The sequence below is a fragment of the Calypte anna genome, chromosome 1 (assembly GCF_003957555.1).
Source record: "Calypte anna isolate BGI_N300 chromosome 1, bCalAnn1_v1.p, whole genome shotgun sequence".
Classification (NCBI taxonomy): domain Eukaryota; kingdom Metazoa; phylum Chordata; class Aves; order Apodiformes; family Trochilidae; genus Calypte; species Calypte anna.
Genome location: NC_044244.1, coordinates 114,733,662 through 114,752,403, shown reverse-complemented (window position 1 = coordinate 114,752,403; position 18,742 = coordinate 114,733,662). Strand labels below are relative to the sequence as shown.

General features: G+C 41.6%; 1 protein-coding gene across 1 annotated transcript; it reads right to left on the bottom strand.

The window, feature by feature from the left end:
- Positions 1–6,435: 6,435 nt before the first annotated feature.
- On the bottom strand, positions 6,436–14,697 carry DYNLT3 (dynein light chain Tctex-type 3). Its single transcript, XM_030462725.1, has 5 exons — positions 14,571–14,697; positions 13,148–13,189; positions 10,725–10,848; positions 9,693–9,770; positions 6,436–8,583 (listed from the first exon to the last, which is right to left on the bottom strand). The coding sequence occupies exons 1-5, from the start codon at positions 14,598–14,600 to the stop codon at positions 8,507–8,509; spliced, it is 351 nt and encodes a 116-aa protein (XP_030318585.1). The 5' UTR covers positions 14,601–14,697; the 3' UTR covers positions 6,436–8,506.
- Positions 14,698–18,742: the final 4,045 nt, after the last annotated feature.

Below are 18,742 nucleotides of genomic sequence, written 5' to 3'. Positions count from 1 at the left end.
CAGCAGCTACCCACTGCCAAAAATTATGAAAGTTCCTCGCATACGTTAGGAATTGATTCAATACTCTCACTGAAATAGGGCTGCAAATGGTTAAGTGAGTATGTGGGTCATTGTCCATCATTGCTGTCTCATGTGCATAAATCAAGCATTCAATAGCAAAGCCAAAACAACTAATGATAAAAACAGTCCTTATGCAACAAGAGCTGCAATTAAATACTCCTTACAGAGGACTAACTGATGCTCAGATACCAAACATTACCTCACATTCACTTTACAGGAAACCTCTAAAGTCTCTGCCAGTTATGGCTAGAGCTGGAAGCAAGTCCTTTCCCTGACATTTCACATCCTCTGAGGCAGGTGCCAAAGCCCGTGTTGCAAACATAGCCAGGCTATCTTGCCTCAAGTTAGTCACTGCTGTTGGTAATTTAATTAATGCCCCAATGCTTTTGTTTGCATTAATGTGTCAGATGTTCAGCTGTTACCAGTAAAAAAACCATCCTAATGAATTAAGTGACTGCTTGGGGACTGCACGCCTGTATGTCCTGCACTCTCACTTTACCACCTGGGGCATACAAGCAGCTTTTCCACAAGAAATTGCTCTTCATAACAGCTCCTCTCCATGATGACCACACTGATATGAGCATTGGTCCAAGCATTACATTGCAGGGCTAATTGCAGGGCTAATACAATGTAATATTTGGAACATTTTCAAGTGTTCCTTGTTGACAGCCTGCAAGAAGACTCCACCCTATTTAAGCACTTAACGCACTCCATCTCTGGAGGAACTTCTATGCTCTAAATCCTTCCAGGGTAGTGGGGTGGTTAACTCTAAGTCAGCAGGATACACATTTCCGTGCCAGATTAAAGATCTCTGTAGCAATATCTGGAGAGGGGATCTTGAGGCAAACTGAAATAGAACAGTAGTAAACAGGGAAGGAGATGAGAGCCACTATGTGAGTCTTAGCTTGTGAGGCTGGATAGGAAAACCAGCATCCCCCAATAGTTGTAACTGAAAAAAGATCTCTATTTCTCAGACTTAGGGGGTGACAGATAAAGACAACTATTTGGAAAATATAACAGGTACACTTACATTTATGTAAGCAACAGAAACTAACCCCATCCCCAAAATGGGGAAAATTATTAAAAGTCTTCATGTGATTTCCAAGTCATTTGCAAAGACTAAGCTGTAACCCATTAGGATGGCCACTTCCCTTTAGAAGTAACAGATGTTCAGTCCTCTAGCTAGCATCAACAGCCATTTAATTTGTTTAAAGATTCTGGGCCTTCCCTTCTCCCTCTACCAATAGACAAAACAACTCTACCATCACCAGCTAATGGGGACAGATTGTGCATTTTGTAACCAAACAAGGAAGCTGTACCAGCAGAGAAGATCCTGCTGGATCGAGCTAGCAAACTGCTACCTTACGTGCAGAATAGGTATTTACTCCTGCCAAGGAAAGTGTTGGTGGGAAAGTTTGGTCAGGACTGGCATTTGCACTTGTTGTAAATGTCACATCAGCTACAATGACAACCTCTCACCCTGTTTGTCTTTTTCTCCACCCAACTTAAGAATACTCCCATCTTTTAACAAACTAATCAAAACCACTTCTTGCTGATACTACTACCAACCATTCTTCACTTCCACCTATAACCAAAAAAGTAATTTATTGGATTGCCAGTGTTCCCATTTTAATCTGAAACATTCTCCTGCCTGATTTCTAACACCATGCAAAACTCAAAATGCTGCAATTAAAGTTTCTAAGCAGGGAGAGCCCTAACCCTCTATTGTTGTTGCCCTGGACCTGTCAGCACCAAAATGCTCAGACGTGACCTTCCTCAGAGAGTCATCTCTGTCATCATCTTGAGCCAACTGCTGGACTCAAATTCCTCTCTAGGCCCACTGGTTTTAGGGTAGCTAATATTGCTTCTTTGTGTTCCTTGGATTGCCTGTGTCTATACATTGCAGTCCTCCCTTTAAAGTCACAGCTTTCAGACATTAGCTGGGCTTTTCTTTTATGTTTGACTAACATCCATCACAGTGGGGTACTGTTCCCAACTTAGTGCTTGTAGGTGATACAGTGATTACAGTAGTAAAATAACACCACTACTACTATGGAAAAGCAGGATCACATGTTTCCACTGCTACTCTTTGAGCAATTCTTAAACTAGGTTTCCAAGCTAGGTTTATTTGTTTAATCTCTTCCTAAAGACATGAGCAGAGGGATGAAACCATATAGAAAAAATAAGAGACAGAAAGCAGTTTTCATAAACACATCCATTTCAAGGTTGGTCCTATGATTCAGAGTTTTTCTATCATTTCATAGAATCATAGAATAGGCTGGGTTGGAAGGGACCTCAGAGATCATCGAGTCCAACCCTTGATCAACTACCGCCACAGTCACTAGACTATGGCACTGAGTGCCATATCGAGTCGCTAAAATTTAAATCACCCAACCTATATGGAAAGAAATATCAATCTGGAGATCTGTATTCTTTCTTAGGCTTATTTCAGCTGTTGGTGTTTTCCCTGCCCCTTCACACTCCTTCTCTTCTTTGCTTTTTCTCCATTGGGTTGTAAAAGAGTTTAAAAATGTCATGAAAGTTTTATGAGATTGTACAGCCCTTTGCCTAGCTCCAGTGGGTGAATGAAGGAGACTGGCAATATGCAACACCAATTCTATTTTAAATTCCCCAACATCTGTTCAATAACAACAGATATCACTGTTGTAGAACGCTCTTGAATGTTTCTTGAAAGGTAGGAGGTGTAACTCCTTTGCCGTGCCCAACCCCATGTTTGAGGGGCCAATTAGATCAGCCCATAATTCTGTGCTACCTGCACCAGGGATTCGCTGTGCTACAGGTAAACACACTGGGTGTCCAGTAATATGTTATGTTGGTGTGTGGTGACCGGGGTGTGGTCACAGAAACACTATATAAGTAAAAGTTACTGCACAATAAAGTCGAAGCTTGTTTACCAACCATATTGGTTGCATTAGTTTTCCCTCACTGTTTTCCAACATATCACTACTGTTGTGGTCTAACACTGCGGTGAATGGCAGTCCCATGCCTCTTCTCAAGAGAAAGTATTTTTAACGGCAGCAACACTGAAACTAAAAGTGTGTTACACGGATAGCTAAGTGTGTGTACAAAACCCCTTACTGCTGCAATGCCCAGCAGCTAATAGGAAATAGCCGAAGTCAGAAGATGGGTGGATGACTGTGGCAGGCAGAGCTCACAGCCACTGCCCCAACTCCTGAACTCCCAGTAGGGAAGCAAGAAGGGTATCCAGCAGCACTGTGCAGCCTCACATTTCCTGGAGTCCAGGGCAACTTCCCAGAAAACATGTTTCAAGAGACCTGGCATCACCACAGCCGCCCCACGCTGTTTTGTATGAAAATGACTGTTATACGTTCTTTCTGATGTTTTCAAGACCACAGTCGGGGTATTTCCATCTCGGCTGCCATGCCAGTGGCCGCCACCTCTCCTTACCACGGCTCCTCGATGCGCGGGGTGGTCCTGAGCCCGGGGTCCCCTCGAGGCCATCCCCTACCACCCCCGGCAGAGAAGCACCAGAGGATTTTGTACTGGGAGACTCGAAATGGGGAAGCGGTGCCCGACCCTTAGAACTGACCCGCTCCCACCCACCGATCAGCCCTGCCTGGTCGCCTCTTCCTTCCTTCCTTTCCCCGCAGCTGCGGCGCCCGGGCTCTCCCAAGCCGGCCGGGGAAGCCGAGGGAGGGGCCAACAAGCCACCCCCCCCGGCCCTGCGGGTGGGGACTCGGACGGCTGTGGCCGTGCTGCCCGCCGCGGCGTGACAGGGCCCGCGGGAGGGGCGGCCGCCCAGGGAGGAGGCTCCTGGGTGCCGGCGGGTGCGGAGGCCGCAGGGCAGCCCTGCCGCCCCGCCACCTGCTGCCGGCTGCGGCTCCGAACGCGGACCCGGCTCCCTCGCCGGTGCTCGGCGGCCCGGGACTCTCAAAAAAAATCCTGAATGTCGGCGGCTGGGGTGGCTGTGCCCGCCTGGAGCTTGGAGGTTCATGGTGCTGATTCCTGAGCTTCGGCTGATCCAGATCGAAACCTTAAATCTACGGCGTTTTTTCCCGGCCAAGGACAGCTTGGGCAACCTTGATCCCTACAAACAACCATTTCGATTAACATCGACACACAGGCAGCTATAATCTGTGCACAACAGGAGCAGACCATCCGGCTACAGCTGTGGTCACAGTGTGTCTAAGATTAATTCCCTAAAATGCTCAGCTCGGGGATAAATGCTATATAGTTATTGTAGCGTTGGTCTGTGAAGGCTTTACACGTTTCTTAAGATATTTCAAACCAATAAATGCCATCACTTGAAACCCAGTAGTAGATTTCTCTGGGATTTGGGCAGACCAGCTCCAGCAGCCATTGCAGAAGCCCACACAGAAAACAACCCCCCAAAATTATCAACTAATATTGGCCAAAATCATGCCTGCCTCAAGAGGACTGCTGTCCCAGTAAAGGCAGTCATAGCCTTGTTGCTACCCATCCCTCTCACTTCTGCTAATATTTAAAATTTTTTTTATCTCTGGACAGTTGTACTAACGCTGTTGGAGCCCTTGTTTTGATACCTAGACATTGCTGAAGTGGAAAAAGGCAAGAGATGAAATTGTAAATGAACAAAGGATCTATGTATGACTAAAAATTGCTAGGGGTAATGAATAAATAGAAGGGGTTAACATTTCTAAATACATGTATGTGTGTGACAAGTTATATATAGAAAAATCACATTTATTTTTATCAAACAAGTACTTCATTTCATTCCTCCTTTGCCCCAGCCACTAATTTTACCCAAGGTGGTTAGGGACAAGCACTGAATCAATGCTCTAAAACTTCAGTAAGCTCCAAAAAAAAACCAGCAGCAAATTATTACTTTCTCCCTATGGTGCTTATCGATATGTTGGAGGGTTTTGGAGATAGGATGAGGTTTCTGATTTAGGAGGTGCTGGTAAAACAATTTATTTAAGATGGTAGTGTCAGTATAATACTTGCCTGTCTCTTTTCTTTCATGTACTACTGCTATGTGACCCCAGTGGACTTTTTGTATGCAAGAGAAACTGTAAGCACCTGGCACAAACCACAGTGAACAGTGAGATGTGTTTCCTGTGTCTGAAAACAGGTGCTTGGTGAAACATGACCTAAAACCTCCAGTTACTTGATAGTGATTTAGGCTCACTGGAGTAGAGAAACTCCCCCTGGAGGGCATCTGGTGTTTGGCTGCAGCCCTCTTTCCATTGTCGGGGGGAGAAAGAAACTGCTGCACCTACAAGATGCCACCTACAATACCCCTTACGTGGCAGAGACCCCATAGGGCAGGGCAGCAATGCAGGGATGCATTACTTTGGCACCATTTTGCAACTGGGTTTATCACTCCATTTGCCAAATACCATGGCTGAGCTCACATACTCCCTAAGAGACCAGCTGCTGCTGGCTTCAAGATGTGAATGTTCTGCAGACATACAGGCAGAATTTTCTGGCTCAGGCTATTTTGAAGGGTGGTGCAATCTCACTCTATGCGTCACACCACAACTGTGGTAAAAAAAAATCCCTTTCCAAATTAAACGGGACTCAAAAGACCTGGTCAGATTGTACAGGAGGCAGCAAGACACATCCCAATCATCACGTAAGAATTGTTCTTTACAGAATCTGTTGCACTCCTCTCCAAAGGATCTGCTCTCTGTAGTAGAACTAACTCCTATTTTCTCTATATATCAACTACTGTGCTAATGCATATAGGCCACCATGAGTTACTGTTGTCTTTTATGGTGTATTTGAAGTATCAGTGCTCTGACATTCATGTCCAAATAGGCTAGCTATGAGACAGAATTTCAGTGGCTTCTGTGAAGTGCTTTAGATTGCATGGATCTAAACAAAACATACCAGGTTTTGTACTTGTTTCATGGACTGAGTGGAGTACAATGGTAAGTCAGTCATCAGAAAGGTAACAAGCTACTGACAGACATCTGGAAGCAAATGAAAAGGAAAGTTATGCATCTGCTTCAGTACTTTCCCTTTTCACACTTTTCTTTTTAACAAAATCTGCATGGGAAGAATAACAGGGGTCTTTTGTCACGAAATCAAATGTAAGAACATATATGCAGAATGAAAGTACTTTTTCTAGAGTTTCATAATAATCTTTCTGGAGCAACAAAAACTTGGCATAGTCAAGACAAGAAGAAGTCTTGAGTAGATGAGAGGTATGAGAAATAAGGCCAAGTCTAGACACTAGCCCTTGACAAGGTCTTGTCTCTAAAATGCACACAGAACTGCAATAAATTTCCCAAGTTCTCACTATTTTAAGACAAGGGAAGGAAAGTAAGTGAAATATTGTACTCAGGTCCTATTCATATTCATATGATAAGAACACATAAGGCAAAAATACAACTAAGGCAAAGCTTTATTTTTTTTTTGGTAGAAAGAAAAATGAAGCAGTCATAATTAAGAAGTATTTTCTGAGTTTGTTCTGCAGCAGAACCTTCACCAAGCCTCATTAAATTGACAGTCTTACTCAGTGCAACTTGTTTTCAAGTAAAGCAAAAACACCAAATGAGATCACAAATGGCTATTTAGAATCTTTCTTCTGACCATGGCACCAGAATGCACATAAAAGGGGGTGCAGCCATCACTATTTTTAATCATCCTCATCTTACACTCTACCACTGATAACAAACCTTTTTCCAGTTGCTACCCTACTTGTTTTTCCACTTTGTGCATCAGTGAAACTACTGCGTTTTTCTTGGTTCCAAAACTCATCTCTCAGATGCTGACACCTAGGTCAGAAATTGTCCTGACCCAAATAATATTCAATTACTATACATTTGAAGTTCAGTACGACATAAACACACATCATCTTCACACTACACTTGCCTGTTAGGCAAATGCAATATTACAGTACTAATTTTACTTGCACTTGTGTAAAAGCAAAACTGTTTGTCTGCAAAGCAAGAGATTATGAATAGCACTGCGAACTACACATACATTGTTCCTTCTGTATTCTCACACTAGCTGTATGTATATACAATTTAAGCAATGACATTGTTTTTAGCTTGTTCCTTTTATGGGACACTTGCTATGTGCCCCGATAGTCAGTTGTCTAAAAATTAAAAGAAAAATAAACAAAACTGCATAATAGTGCTTTAATTGTAATTTGTTAAAACCCAAACCAGCCTTAAGATAGCTGTTAGATAGTTACCAGTCTCTTCCAACAATGTGCAGTAATAAAGACAAAAATCTATCCTTAAGCAGCATCTGAGAAAACAACTTAATGTAGCTGCCACTTAGTGGCAGCAATCATTCAGGCATTTTTGGTATTGATACATCTCTTTATCATATAATTTGTGCATTAGTCAATAAAAATGTTGTCTCTAATCCAACAAATACTTGTGTGCAAATGTTTTTCTTTCACGTGGATTATTTCAAGTTAAGACTCATCAAACGAGGAAAGTTAAGAGCTTGCATAAATCTTTACAGGAAGGGAATTCTACGTGCTTGAAACTTAACTGTATTAATTCATAGGACTAAGATCCAATTCTAGACTTAGAAAACATAGAAAACACTCCTATGAAGAACAGATATGTTGCTTTAAGCCAACAAGAGCCTCTAGAAATGCATGTGCCTTCTCTATAAACACTTCAATTCTGCTTGGGAGTCACAAGAGTCCAGTTTTACTGCCCTAGCTCCCCGCTACTGCATGAGGAATCAATAAAGTGCTTGTCACAAATTCTGCAGAAAAAAACAAATTGAAGTACCTTTCAAATGGTTTCAGATTTGTAAACTATGAATTAAGGGCTGACATCTGATCCCCAGCATGTTTCCCTGAATCAATAACAAATATTACGTTCTTCAATCTGACTAAAAATTAGAATTCTGCTAGGACTAGATATATTTTACCTTCATCCACTGCCTCCAGAGGAAAAGCTTAACTGGATTTAATTTCAATGTAAATGTTCATGCTTGACCAAAATGTGCTCATGCAATTTCACAAGCACTGGCACTCAATGTGTGACAGTTAGCTTTGTTTAACTGAACATGAAGCACCAGTACTGTTGGCAGTACATACATTTGGAATTGTGTATTTAATTTGTTCCCAAATGCACCATAATCCTGAGGGGTCTTGCTTGCCCTTTGACCTTTCCATTGTGTTTTGTTCATCTGGAATAAAGTGTCTTTGCAATTAGCTTTGATATAAATTGTGTTGATCTTTGTGACATCTTTTTATTAACATACTTTTCAATATTTAAATTATTAGAATTTTCTCTTTAGATTGATATATATATATATATATATTTAATTTTTTTGCTAGCCTTCAGATAATTAATCTATGAGAACTGGCTTAGACTGTATGCTCACTGTATATAACTTTTGTATGCTACTCATACAAAAACAAAAAAAGGTTTGAAATATTTAGCCATGTATTTGGACAGTTATTTGTTTTTAAAGGCTTTGGTGTTGCTTATATTTGTCTTCCAGTCAGCTACAGGAGAATAGCAACAGCAAACACATTGACAATGCAGTTCATTGTTCGGTTTTCCCATCTCACCGTACAGGTTCCTAGAAGAAGAGATCATTACAAAATAAAAATAGAGTTCCAGTGTCTTTGTTACATTCACTTTATCACAGTGTACAGTATGTCAAGTTAGTATGAATAATTCAGCTGTTATTTCAGGTAAACACTATTATGTCATCTTGGCTATAAATAGACCACAGTCCTCAAAACCTTTTCATTAACTCCTACATTGTTTACTTCTTAAAATAAAACTGATTAAGATGATTAAGATAATTCCCTGGAAAACACAGTTTCAGTACCTCTCTTAAAAAGCTGGACTTGCAAAAATTCTTGAAAATTCTCCTAGTGAAATGGGCAACATAATCAGGCATGAATTTAGAAAAAAGACTGAATCAAATACTTTCTAGTGTCCTTACTTTCTGTAGTTTTCCTTCTTCTATTAATATATCAGTGCCTTGAAAGCCAACAAAACATGAAAACTAAGCTGTACTTGTTTACTTAACTTCATTTAATTATTTTCTCTTTTTTTTAACCGTGGTTGACCTTCTAATATCATCTCTATTTTGAATTTAAATCTTGGTGCCCTCTTCTAAGAAGACCTTTCTGAGCCCTGTGAGAGACATAAGATCATTTTAATATCATTTCCCTATGCTGCTCTTAATCTGAGGAAAAACTCATTTAGAACTAATTTAGAAGCAATAAAATGCATCCAAAGCCTGGATGAGAGTTAATCAACTAAAAAGCATACTGTTAGTCAAACTATTTCTATTTTTTGCCATGTTCTGTTCTCCTCTAGAGTAGTGCTCTCCCCTCACAGCAGGTAAGTATGTTCAGGAACAGCTATCTGCATTTACTGCAAGCAACATTTTACTGCCTCTTCAACTGATCTATGGTTACTGGCAAGGATTAAATGTTTTGATTAATTTCAGAATTAATACATTTCTGCTCTTCCTTCTCATAATTTACAAAGCAATTGCTCTTAATGCAGGCACTGACTGCTAACAAAATATCTCTGCTGGGATTGTAAACAAGCACCTGATCTTGGAAGCTACTGCTTCTACAGTCTTGAAAATGTTCAACTTAGCTATTACAACTGGGCAGTAAGTAACATTTCTTTTACTAAAAATTTTTTAATTTGACTGAGGAAACTTACCATCAGTTGTGGTATCCCAGAAGCATGAGTTTGCTGTGTGAAGACCAGCTCCACTCCTCTGCATCACTGCACAGGTTACTGCAAGACACAGTCATAAAACCCAGTAATTCATTACTAAAGCAGAGGAGCTGAATCATTCAGTACTTCTGAACTCAAGCCTGCATCATGTTTTCAAATGGCTGGCAGGCCACTGACTCAGCAAAGTCCAAACTTGCTATTTTCCTCAAGACCTTGGTTTTCATTTCATGACATTTTTACTCACAGAAAGACAACAGATTTAACAAAATGCTTGCTAATAGGATTATGGATTTTATCTTTTAAACTACTTGGGTATGGCTTGTGTCATGTGCACCACAGAATGGGATGACAGGCGCTTTCCTCACAGCTACAGCAGAAGTCACATTTGATGAGAGTTGTTTCCCAAAAGTACTGGTTGGCTGACCTCTGAAACCACACTCTGGTAACATGCAGCATTTCTACACTGACCTGTAATGGTCATAAAACCAGTGACAAACTGAATCCAAGACTTTCAAAACAGAACAGAGTGCTATTACACTTGCTCTTACATCAACACTCTGCATAAGGACCAAACTGGGTTCAGCTTCTACTTATTTTAATTTCCCTGCCACAGATACGCATGTAAATATGACTCAGCCTAGGACTTAGGTCTTCCAAATGTCTGTATTTATAGGAAACTTAATTCTACTGAAAATTTTATTTAAGATAAATAGCTTGTATTTCCTAAACTGCTATCAAAAAGGGGATAATAGTAGTTTTGGGTTGCTTAGCAGTCAGGTAAAACTGTGTAATGTGTCATTTTCTGTGCTAAGTGTTGCTAGCATGCTTAGCCCAAGTGAAACTGTCACAGTTTTACCACAGGTATTACTAAAACTCCACATAGCAGAAAAGTTCAAATACCTACTCTGCTTTGTTTACAGTTTAAAACTTTCTACTGAATATAGCACTACTTTCAAATGAACCTTTCAGCAGTTATTTATTGTGATTCTATGTGGTATCACTGCTTGTACTTACCAATGTACTTATATGTTTTTCCAAGTTTTACCAGATGTGTCAGTGACTGTTCTACTATAGCAGCAGTCCACTGGTTGACTTTGTTGTGATTATAATCTGCCTTGCCTAGAACGCTTTCTATGCACTAAAACAGAGACAAAAAAGGAGTTACAGTAAACATACTTCAAAATGTAGAGGTTTAACGTGTCTTGCATAATCTGAGGAATTTTGTCTGGCAGTGGGATTACTTTAAATCATGTGAGCCACTGCTGAATAGGAAGTAAAATGAAACTTATTTTTAGTACATTTTTACCATATTACTACAGAGAGAAGAATGAGGCTCTGACTGAACATTTCTTGTAGGAAAGACCTTAGTCATATGCTTTCTGTACCAGATAAGGTTAATGCATCTATTTACAATTGAGGATACTAACACAACCCACAACCTCCTACCCCAACTTGGTTTTTAGAAGCTATGGAACTGGAAATGGTAGTGCTCAAATCATATCATAGAATCATAGAATGTTGGGCTAGAAGGGACCTCAAAGATCAACCTTTCCAGTACTATTGTTTACATTATATGTTTCAGCACCCCATTGAGCTGAGACTTTTTAAAGTGGGGGAATCCACCACTTCCCCAGAGAGACCACTTCCATGTCTGACAGTCCTCAGAGTGAAACATTTTTCTGTTGTTTTGAAATGGAATCACCCCAGAAGCAACTTGTGCCCATTGCCACTTGTCCATGTGACTCCTTGTAAGCAAGCAGTCTCCATCTTCTCTGTAGCCCCCCTTAAAGTACTGGATCATAATAAGGTCTCCTCTAAATCTTCCCTTCTCAAGGCTGCACAACCTCAATTTTTCAAAATGTCATCTTGGGCTGGTCAGCTTTTCAGAGCCTGTGAGCAGTTGCTGAGACATACTAACTGTTCAGCTTATACAAATACATCATAATTAGAATAAGTTACTTTGGGTTACAATATTGTGTGATTTATGTTGTTTCCCTAGTTTTACTTCCTTAGCATGGGCAACTAGATCTGCTGAAGCCTTAGACTGCAACAGAGTTAATTTTCTTACTAATTTTCCTAGTAGCTGGTACAGTGCTGTGTTTTGTCTTCCTAGTGTGAGAAAAATGTTGATAACACACATATTTTGGCTGTTGTTAAGAAATGTTTTTCCTAAGTCTGGAACTTTTTGGTTTCCCAAAGGGGCACAGGTGGAAAAGAAGCCTCAACTAGAAGACAAGGAGCCTTCTGGACACAGAAGAATCCAATAGGGTGCAAGAAGACCCCAAACCAAAAATTACCATTGGACTAGAAGACATATGAACAGCTTGTGATGGGCAGGTTTATAGTTCACAAGGGTGTAACTGCCCAGAGATTTCTTTGTTTGGGGTTCCTCTCTGGAGGCACCCAGCTTGAGGTGACCCTGTTGCTGCAGATTTCAGATGGTGCCACAGATCTTAAAAAGCCCAATTAGTTCTGATCAGAGTGTATTCACAGACAGAATAGAAGACAGCAAAGGGACAAGATCCCTCAGGGATTTTGGTTCTTCAAGAAATGTACCCAGTGGTAGAGCTCCTCAGCTCTGGATAAGCTTTCAGAGGCAAAACCACTTGGCTTTATTCCCAGTGCCTGGTGTGCAAGTAGAAAGACTCTGTCGTATCGTATTTGGCCTTTCAAGGCAGGGACAGTTATATAAAGGGTTGAATTGTCATTTATCTGATATCCAAGCTTGCTGCTGTGTACTGGATAGAGCCACTCTTGAAGTCCAGCCCTTTTCCTTCCAGACAGGGCAGGGGGAAAAGGACCTGCATAGCCCCTCTAGGAATTCCTTTCTCAAAATTGTATTTCCTTGCAAAAGCTACAGCATCTGCACATCAATCACTTCCCTGTTACTAGGTGTGTAATTGAGATCATCAAGCTACTCTCTTTCAGACTGCTCTTTTTATGTGAAAACTATTTTTTTAAAAGCACTGCCAGAATAACAGGCTCATGCTGTGCAATCTCCTGCACAAGCCAAGACCAACTTCAAGTCTGATCATGTTGCTCAGGTCCAGTCAAGTTTTAAAAAGGATGGAGACCTCATAAGTGATGGAGACCCTGCAACCTCTTCAGTGATTACCTACTCTGTAGCTGGATGGAAGAAAAAAAAATTGACTGAATTTCCCTTGCAACTTGTGACTGCTGCCTCTCTTTCCACTGCAATGTGAATTCTGGCACTGCCTTCTCTCATCTACCTTCTTCTACCTCTTTATGTAGTTGAAGAAAACAATTAGATGAAGCTTAAAGCAGCACCAAATGGAACTCCATCTTTATATGATATAAATGACAGTTTCAAGTAAGTTTGAATTTTTCTGGGATGCTCAATGAAACTAACTGCTTTCATTACTGGGAAAGGCAAAGTAAAGACTTCCTTTAAAATACAGATGTTAGATAAAACCTACCTCTTTAACTATGTTGTGGGCCTCATCAGCATTGAAAATCATCTGTAATAAAAATTAAATATTATTAATTCTGACAGGAAAGTAAACAAATCATGCAGTTGTGTATGGGGGGGTTGTTTGGGTAGGGTTTTTTTGTTGTTTGTTTGTTTTTTTACTCTAAGTAGCCCATAATGATCAGGCCTCCTGTCCAGGAGTTATGCAGTCTGTTAGTATAATTCTAAAATCTTACTTTTTTCCCCAGCACCATATATCAATTATTTGTTTTGCTAGTCACACCTCAATGGGTCCAAAAAGCTCAGGCCTCGGGGAGCTCAGAAATGGGTTACATTTACAGCCTCTGTAAATATTAAATTCCACCACTGTCTACGCTTTTCATTGTAATATTCCCCAAAACAGTAAGTTAAATGGCAAACCTTTCCTTCAGGATCATAATCCTGGTTTTAACTGGAGTCACAGACTTACATTAGGCACAGGTTACATCTTGGTGCCAAAATACTAACACGAGGTTTTGCGACCTTCATGTAAAAAAGGCCAGTTTCCATAGTAATTTGCTTATCCAAATAACTTCCTTGAGAGCAGAAAAAGCTCGCAAGTTTTAATACCTCCTGCTTTCTGTTCGTTCCTGCTTGCCAGAATTTACCTGAGCTGCCAAAGGGAGCACAGCCCGTGCCACCTGCCTCTTGGCATTCAGCGATTTCAAACACGAGCCAGAACAAAAAAACCCAAAACCAAACAAAAAGAGGAAGAAAATACAAAACAAAAACCAAGCAACCAACCAAACAAACAAAAATCCCCAAAAAAGGCAAAAACCCCAAGACCACCACCACCAAAAAAACCCCCAAGGACAACGTTTCTACGAGGCACTGTGTAAATACAAGCTGCTGGCTGGGCACCCGCAGCAAGGCGGTCCGGGCTCCCCAGCTCTGTCTGGGCAGGGATCATCCCGCAGCGCAGAGGGGGCCCAGCACTTGTTGGGCGTTTTTCCAGAGGTGACACAAGAAGATGGCGGCAGATGGACAGCACTGCAGCGGGCGGCAGCAATCCCCAATCCCGCTTCCATTTTCCCTCGCTGGAAAACTTTTTTATCTCCCAGAACCGGAGACCCGCAGCCCCAGGAAGGCAGCGCCAGGCCCCCCGCCCACACAGGGAAACCCCGATCCGCCCCGGCCGGCTGACAGCTGTTGCACGGCTCCCGGCGTGCCCGAAGGAGGGGGAACGGCACCCCCGACGTGCCACAGCCCACCTACACCTGCCTGGGCACGGCAGGGACAGCGGCCCCGGCAGCACCACTGCGTCCGGCAGGCTGCGGGCCGCCTCTCCCTTCGGCGTGGCGGAGCCTGGCTAGGCGGACGGCCCCGCACCCCTCCCGGGCGTCAGCCCACCCCACAGCCTCTCCGCCCCAGCGCAGTGCGGCGGTCCCTACCTCGTCGTTGAGGGGGTGAAAATCCTCCATGGCCCCGGCTCGGGCGGCGGCTGTTCCGGCAGCGGCGGCTGCGAGCCTTGCGCGGCTCCGCCTCGGCCGGGAGGGGCCTCCTGCGGCAGCGGGGAAGGGAGGGAAGCGGGCGGTGCTTTGCGGGGCCGGGCCCGACCGGGGCACCGACTGCCGGTGGGGCCGGCGGGGCCGGCGGGTGGTGCCGGCCCCGGCAGGGGTGGGTGCCGGTGCTGCAGGGCAGATGCAGCCGCTGCGGAGTGGTCTGTCCGGTCCTGCCTAACAGCGGTGGAGTCTTGGTTTGTAGTTTCACTGTGCTGGACGCAGAGGATTCGTAACAGAGCAGCTCCTCCGGAGGAGCAGTAATGCCGCCTCCCCCACCCCCATATTCCCCCCCCCCCCCCCCCCCCTTTTTTTTTTTTTTTTTTTTTTTTTTTTTTTCCTTCTTTTTTTTTCCTTCTGTTTCTCGAGGAATCTATTGGTTATCGAACACAAAATCACCATTAGAGGTTAACAGGGGCAAACTGCAACTTCTTCTACTTACACTACAATAATGAATCGGCCCTGAGATTTATTTGACTCTCTATACGAATGGATCAGATCTTTCATTCTCTTTCTGGAGGTGCCTGAGAAACAGGAAGGACACCTAGAACAAAACCTAGATGCAGAGTTTTCAAATGCCTGGAGTTTTCATTATTTTTATTTTGAGATTTTATTATTATTATTGGACTATTATTGTTACTGAGTAAGGCCTTGTGTAGATGCACCTCCTGTGATACCTGGTCCTTATAAACCAGACAACATGAGAGAGGACTTCAGACTTCCTTCAGTTCCAGTTTCACTTTTGATGAAATATATTTGGGTGGATATACACTTATGTGACAGAAGTATCTCTTGTACAGTGATAATGGTACACACACAGGGAAAACTTTGTTTGGAAACAGTACAGGCGGAAGCAAAATGGAACATTTCTATGTTGCTTGCTTTCAAACTAACTTTCATGTTTAGTGTTTGCTAATGGCTACAGTCGGAAAAGACTGAACATGAAGACTAAATCTTCTTAAAAGCAAATTTTTAAGAGCAAGAACAAATGCACATAGTCATAGGAAAACACGTGAAAAGAAATCTCCTTCGGTATAAAGATTTTTGTGTCGTGACCCCTGCAGAATTTTCATAGGCTTTAAGGCTCTTAGCAGTAAAACAAAGTAGCTTTTTAGTTGTTAGGGCTTAAATCGAATGCTTACTTTGAAAGAAACAAAAGCTACTGGAGGCATGTACTGAATATGTATTGACATTCTGGATAAATATCTAATAGTGGTAAAACCTGTGTATTTTTTCTTCTCTGTATTTTCAGAAATCACGCATCTTTGCATACATATCTTCAGGATGCAGCATACTATATAATGAAAGAATTTTCTATGCCAATTTTTCCAGTTCCACTTAAAAATATTCAAAGAAATGCCTTCGTTGAAATAGTATCAGCAATTTTCTGAGTGGATTCCCTGGAAAACAGAGAGGGTGCCTGAATGACCAATGTACATGTGGAGGTCCTAATGCAAAAAAATTATCTGTCCTTCCTCCCTGGAAGGACAGATAGGAAGGAAGGACACATAGGAGAACATCAGAATGTCAGAGGGAATTGAGTCTATCAGGCTCAGCTCAACATCCAGAGAGCCATTAGATAAGTAGCAAAATGGCAAAACAAGTATTAATCCAGGAAGTATTTATAAATCAATACCCAGCATCACCCATGACAAAAGTATATGTCAAATAATCTGATTTTCATAGAATCATAGAATTGTCTGGGTTGGAAGGGACCTCAGAGATCATCAAGTCCAACCCTTGAACCACTGTTGCAGTTGCTAGACCATGGCACTGAGTGCCACATCCAGTCCACATTTTATTCTTTGGTAGGATAGCTTGTTTAATGGATGAAGGGGAAACAAATAGTAGGTGTACTATTTGGTAGGAAACATGTCATTTCATGCTCTCCCCCACAGGAATATATAATCTACGGGAAACTAGCCAATCATTCCTCAAAAGAGGTTATCAAAGTAGGAGGAATAAAAGCCAGAAGATGAGTGTTTTACTTCCCTAAGAACTAATCATTAGAAGTAGAAACAACCAGAATCATGGAATAAAAATGTTGCTTATAAAAGGTTTTTAATGACAGCATCTTAAAAAGAAGTTACAAGGACATTGAATGACAGGCTCAAAATGGAAAATATTGACTAAGCTGGAGAAATCAAAAGAAAAAAAATTAATAATATATAAAGTACTATGTGTAAAACCAGGACATCAAATGCACAAATACAAATGGGGACAAATTATCTAGACAATAATGCTGCAGGGAAAAATATGAAATTACACTAAATAAGAGCACAACTATGATATTATAAATATATATATATATATATATATATATATATGGAAGAGCTGGTCAAGAGGGCAATGTATGATGGAAAGTAGGACAAGAAACAATGGCTTTAATTTTAATTCATGGAGGTTTATGTTAAATATTAGGGAAAAATCCAGATATAAGAATAATAAAGCACTGAAGCAGACCTGGTTTGCAATCAACTTTGCTGGATCAATAACACATTAGATGACATCTGCCAGGCATGCAGCTAGCCTTTAGGGAAGAGGAGGGTTTAAATAATCTTTTGAGGTAGCTTTAGACTCACATTTATTCAATTTTCACAACTATTGAGTGGTTACTTTGTTTCCTACCAGTTTCACTTTTTATTGAGTTTCAGTAAACAAAATCGCCAATATTTTCCCTTTTTTTCCCTGACAATGACTAATGCACAAGAACAATGCTGAAGTATAACATGGAGCCATTACACTTTTCAAGGGGAGTTACCAGATAACATTGCCTAATTCTTTATTCTGTTACAATTAACTGAAAACTGGAAAATGCAAATGGATTGGCAGTATAATTAGTTCTGTGAATTGTAATAGGAACTGTGAAAAATGCTGAAAGAAGTGGCTCAGAAATACAACCCTCAATTTGAAAGTGCTGTATGCTTTCATCATTCAAGTGCAGAACTGGAGCTCTTAAAGAGACAGAATAAATAGAGCAGCTCAAATCATTTGTTGGTTAAAAAGCAAATATTTGAAGAAGATTTGTCATACTGGAGAGGTGGCAGACTGTGAGGGCTGTGCAGATCCTCCGTTGCTTGAGCAGAGGCAGTAAAATATGTTAACACTGGTGCAGCTGAAATAGCATGCCTCCTCTCTCACTTTTTCCTTTAAGCTGTTGTAAATATTTTAAACCTTTGCACCTACTTTAAACTGTTGAGTATGAAATCAGGAGAATTCTGGTATTTAATTTTTCTGACTTAGTTTCTAAGCTAGAGATGTCCAGGTGCTGGGGGAAGGATTGGACTGTGCTGCTCTTCTTCCTGCGCTCTTCCTGCCTGCTCTCTGCTCAGTACCACAAGGAAGGGAGAGGTGGATTAGATGGACTCTGGGGCTAATCAGTTGGGCAGCTTTTGTGTTGACCAGACCAGCAATACTTGGCCCTAGCAGAAGTTTCAGTGATTTGCTTTTATTTACTTTCTTTCTCCTTAGAGGTGTTTTATTGTTAACTGCAGTGGCTTGCTAGAACTCCTTTGAAGGGCTGAATGCCCACTCAGAAATTGTTTAAGAAATTCTTAATGAATTGTCAGAAATATTGCTATTTCCATGGCTACAAATAAATGGTTTGTCAAAGTGGATTATGTATTTTTGAAATTGTCATTATACTGTTAAATCATATTCTGATCATGAGTGAGAAAAGAGTACAGTACCCATCCCGTGCAAGGGGCTTAGCCCAGCTCTATGGAGTGAAGCATGGAGATGCATCCATGCTGCCTTTGGTTCATTTTGCTGCTGAGTTCAGAGTGTTTGCTTGGTCCCACATTGGTGTGGCTGTACTGCAAGCCCACGCTGGCTTCCTTAGATGCTGATGTGATTTGTCAGATGAGCTTTCTGATATGACAATGTATACAGTCGATTTTAGGGTTCACCTTGAAAAGCTGGCATTCTTAGATGCTTATTTCATCCTGGGACTGTGTTAAATCAGTGCTTTTTCTTTTCCACACTCAGATCTCTGCTTCCCAGCACCCTGGGCATGCTGCCCAGGCAGAACAGCAGCACTGAGCTGTGGTCTGCATCATCGGTGG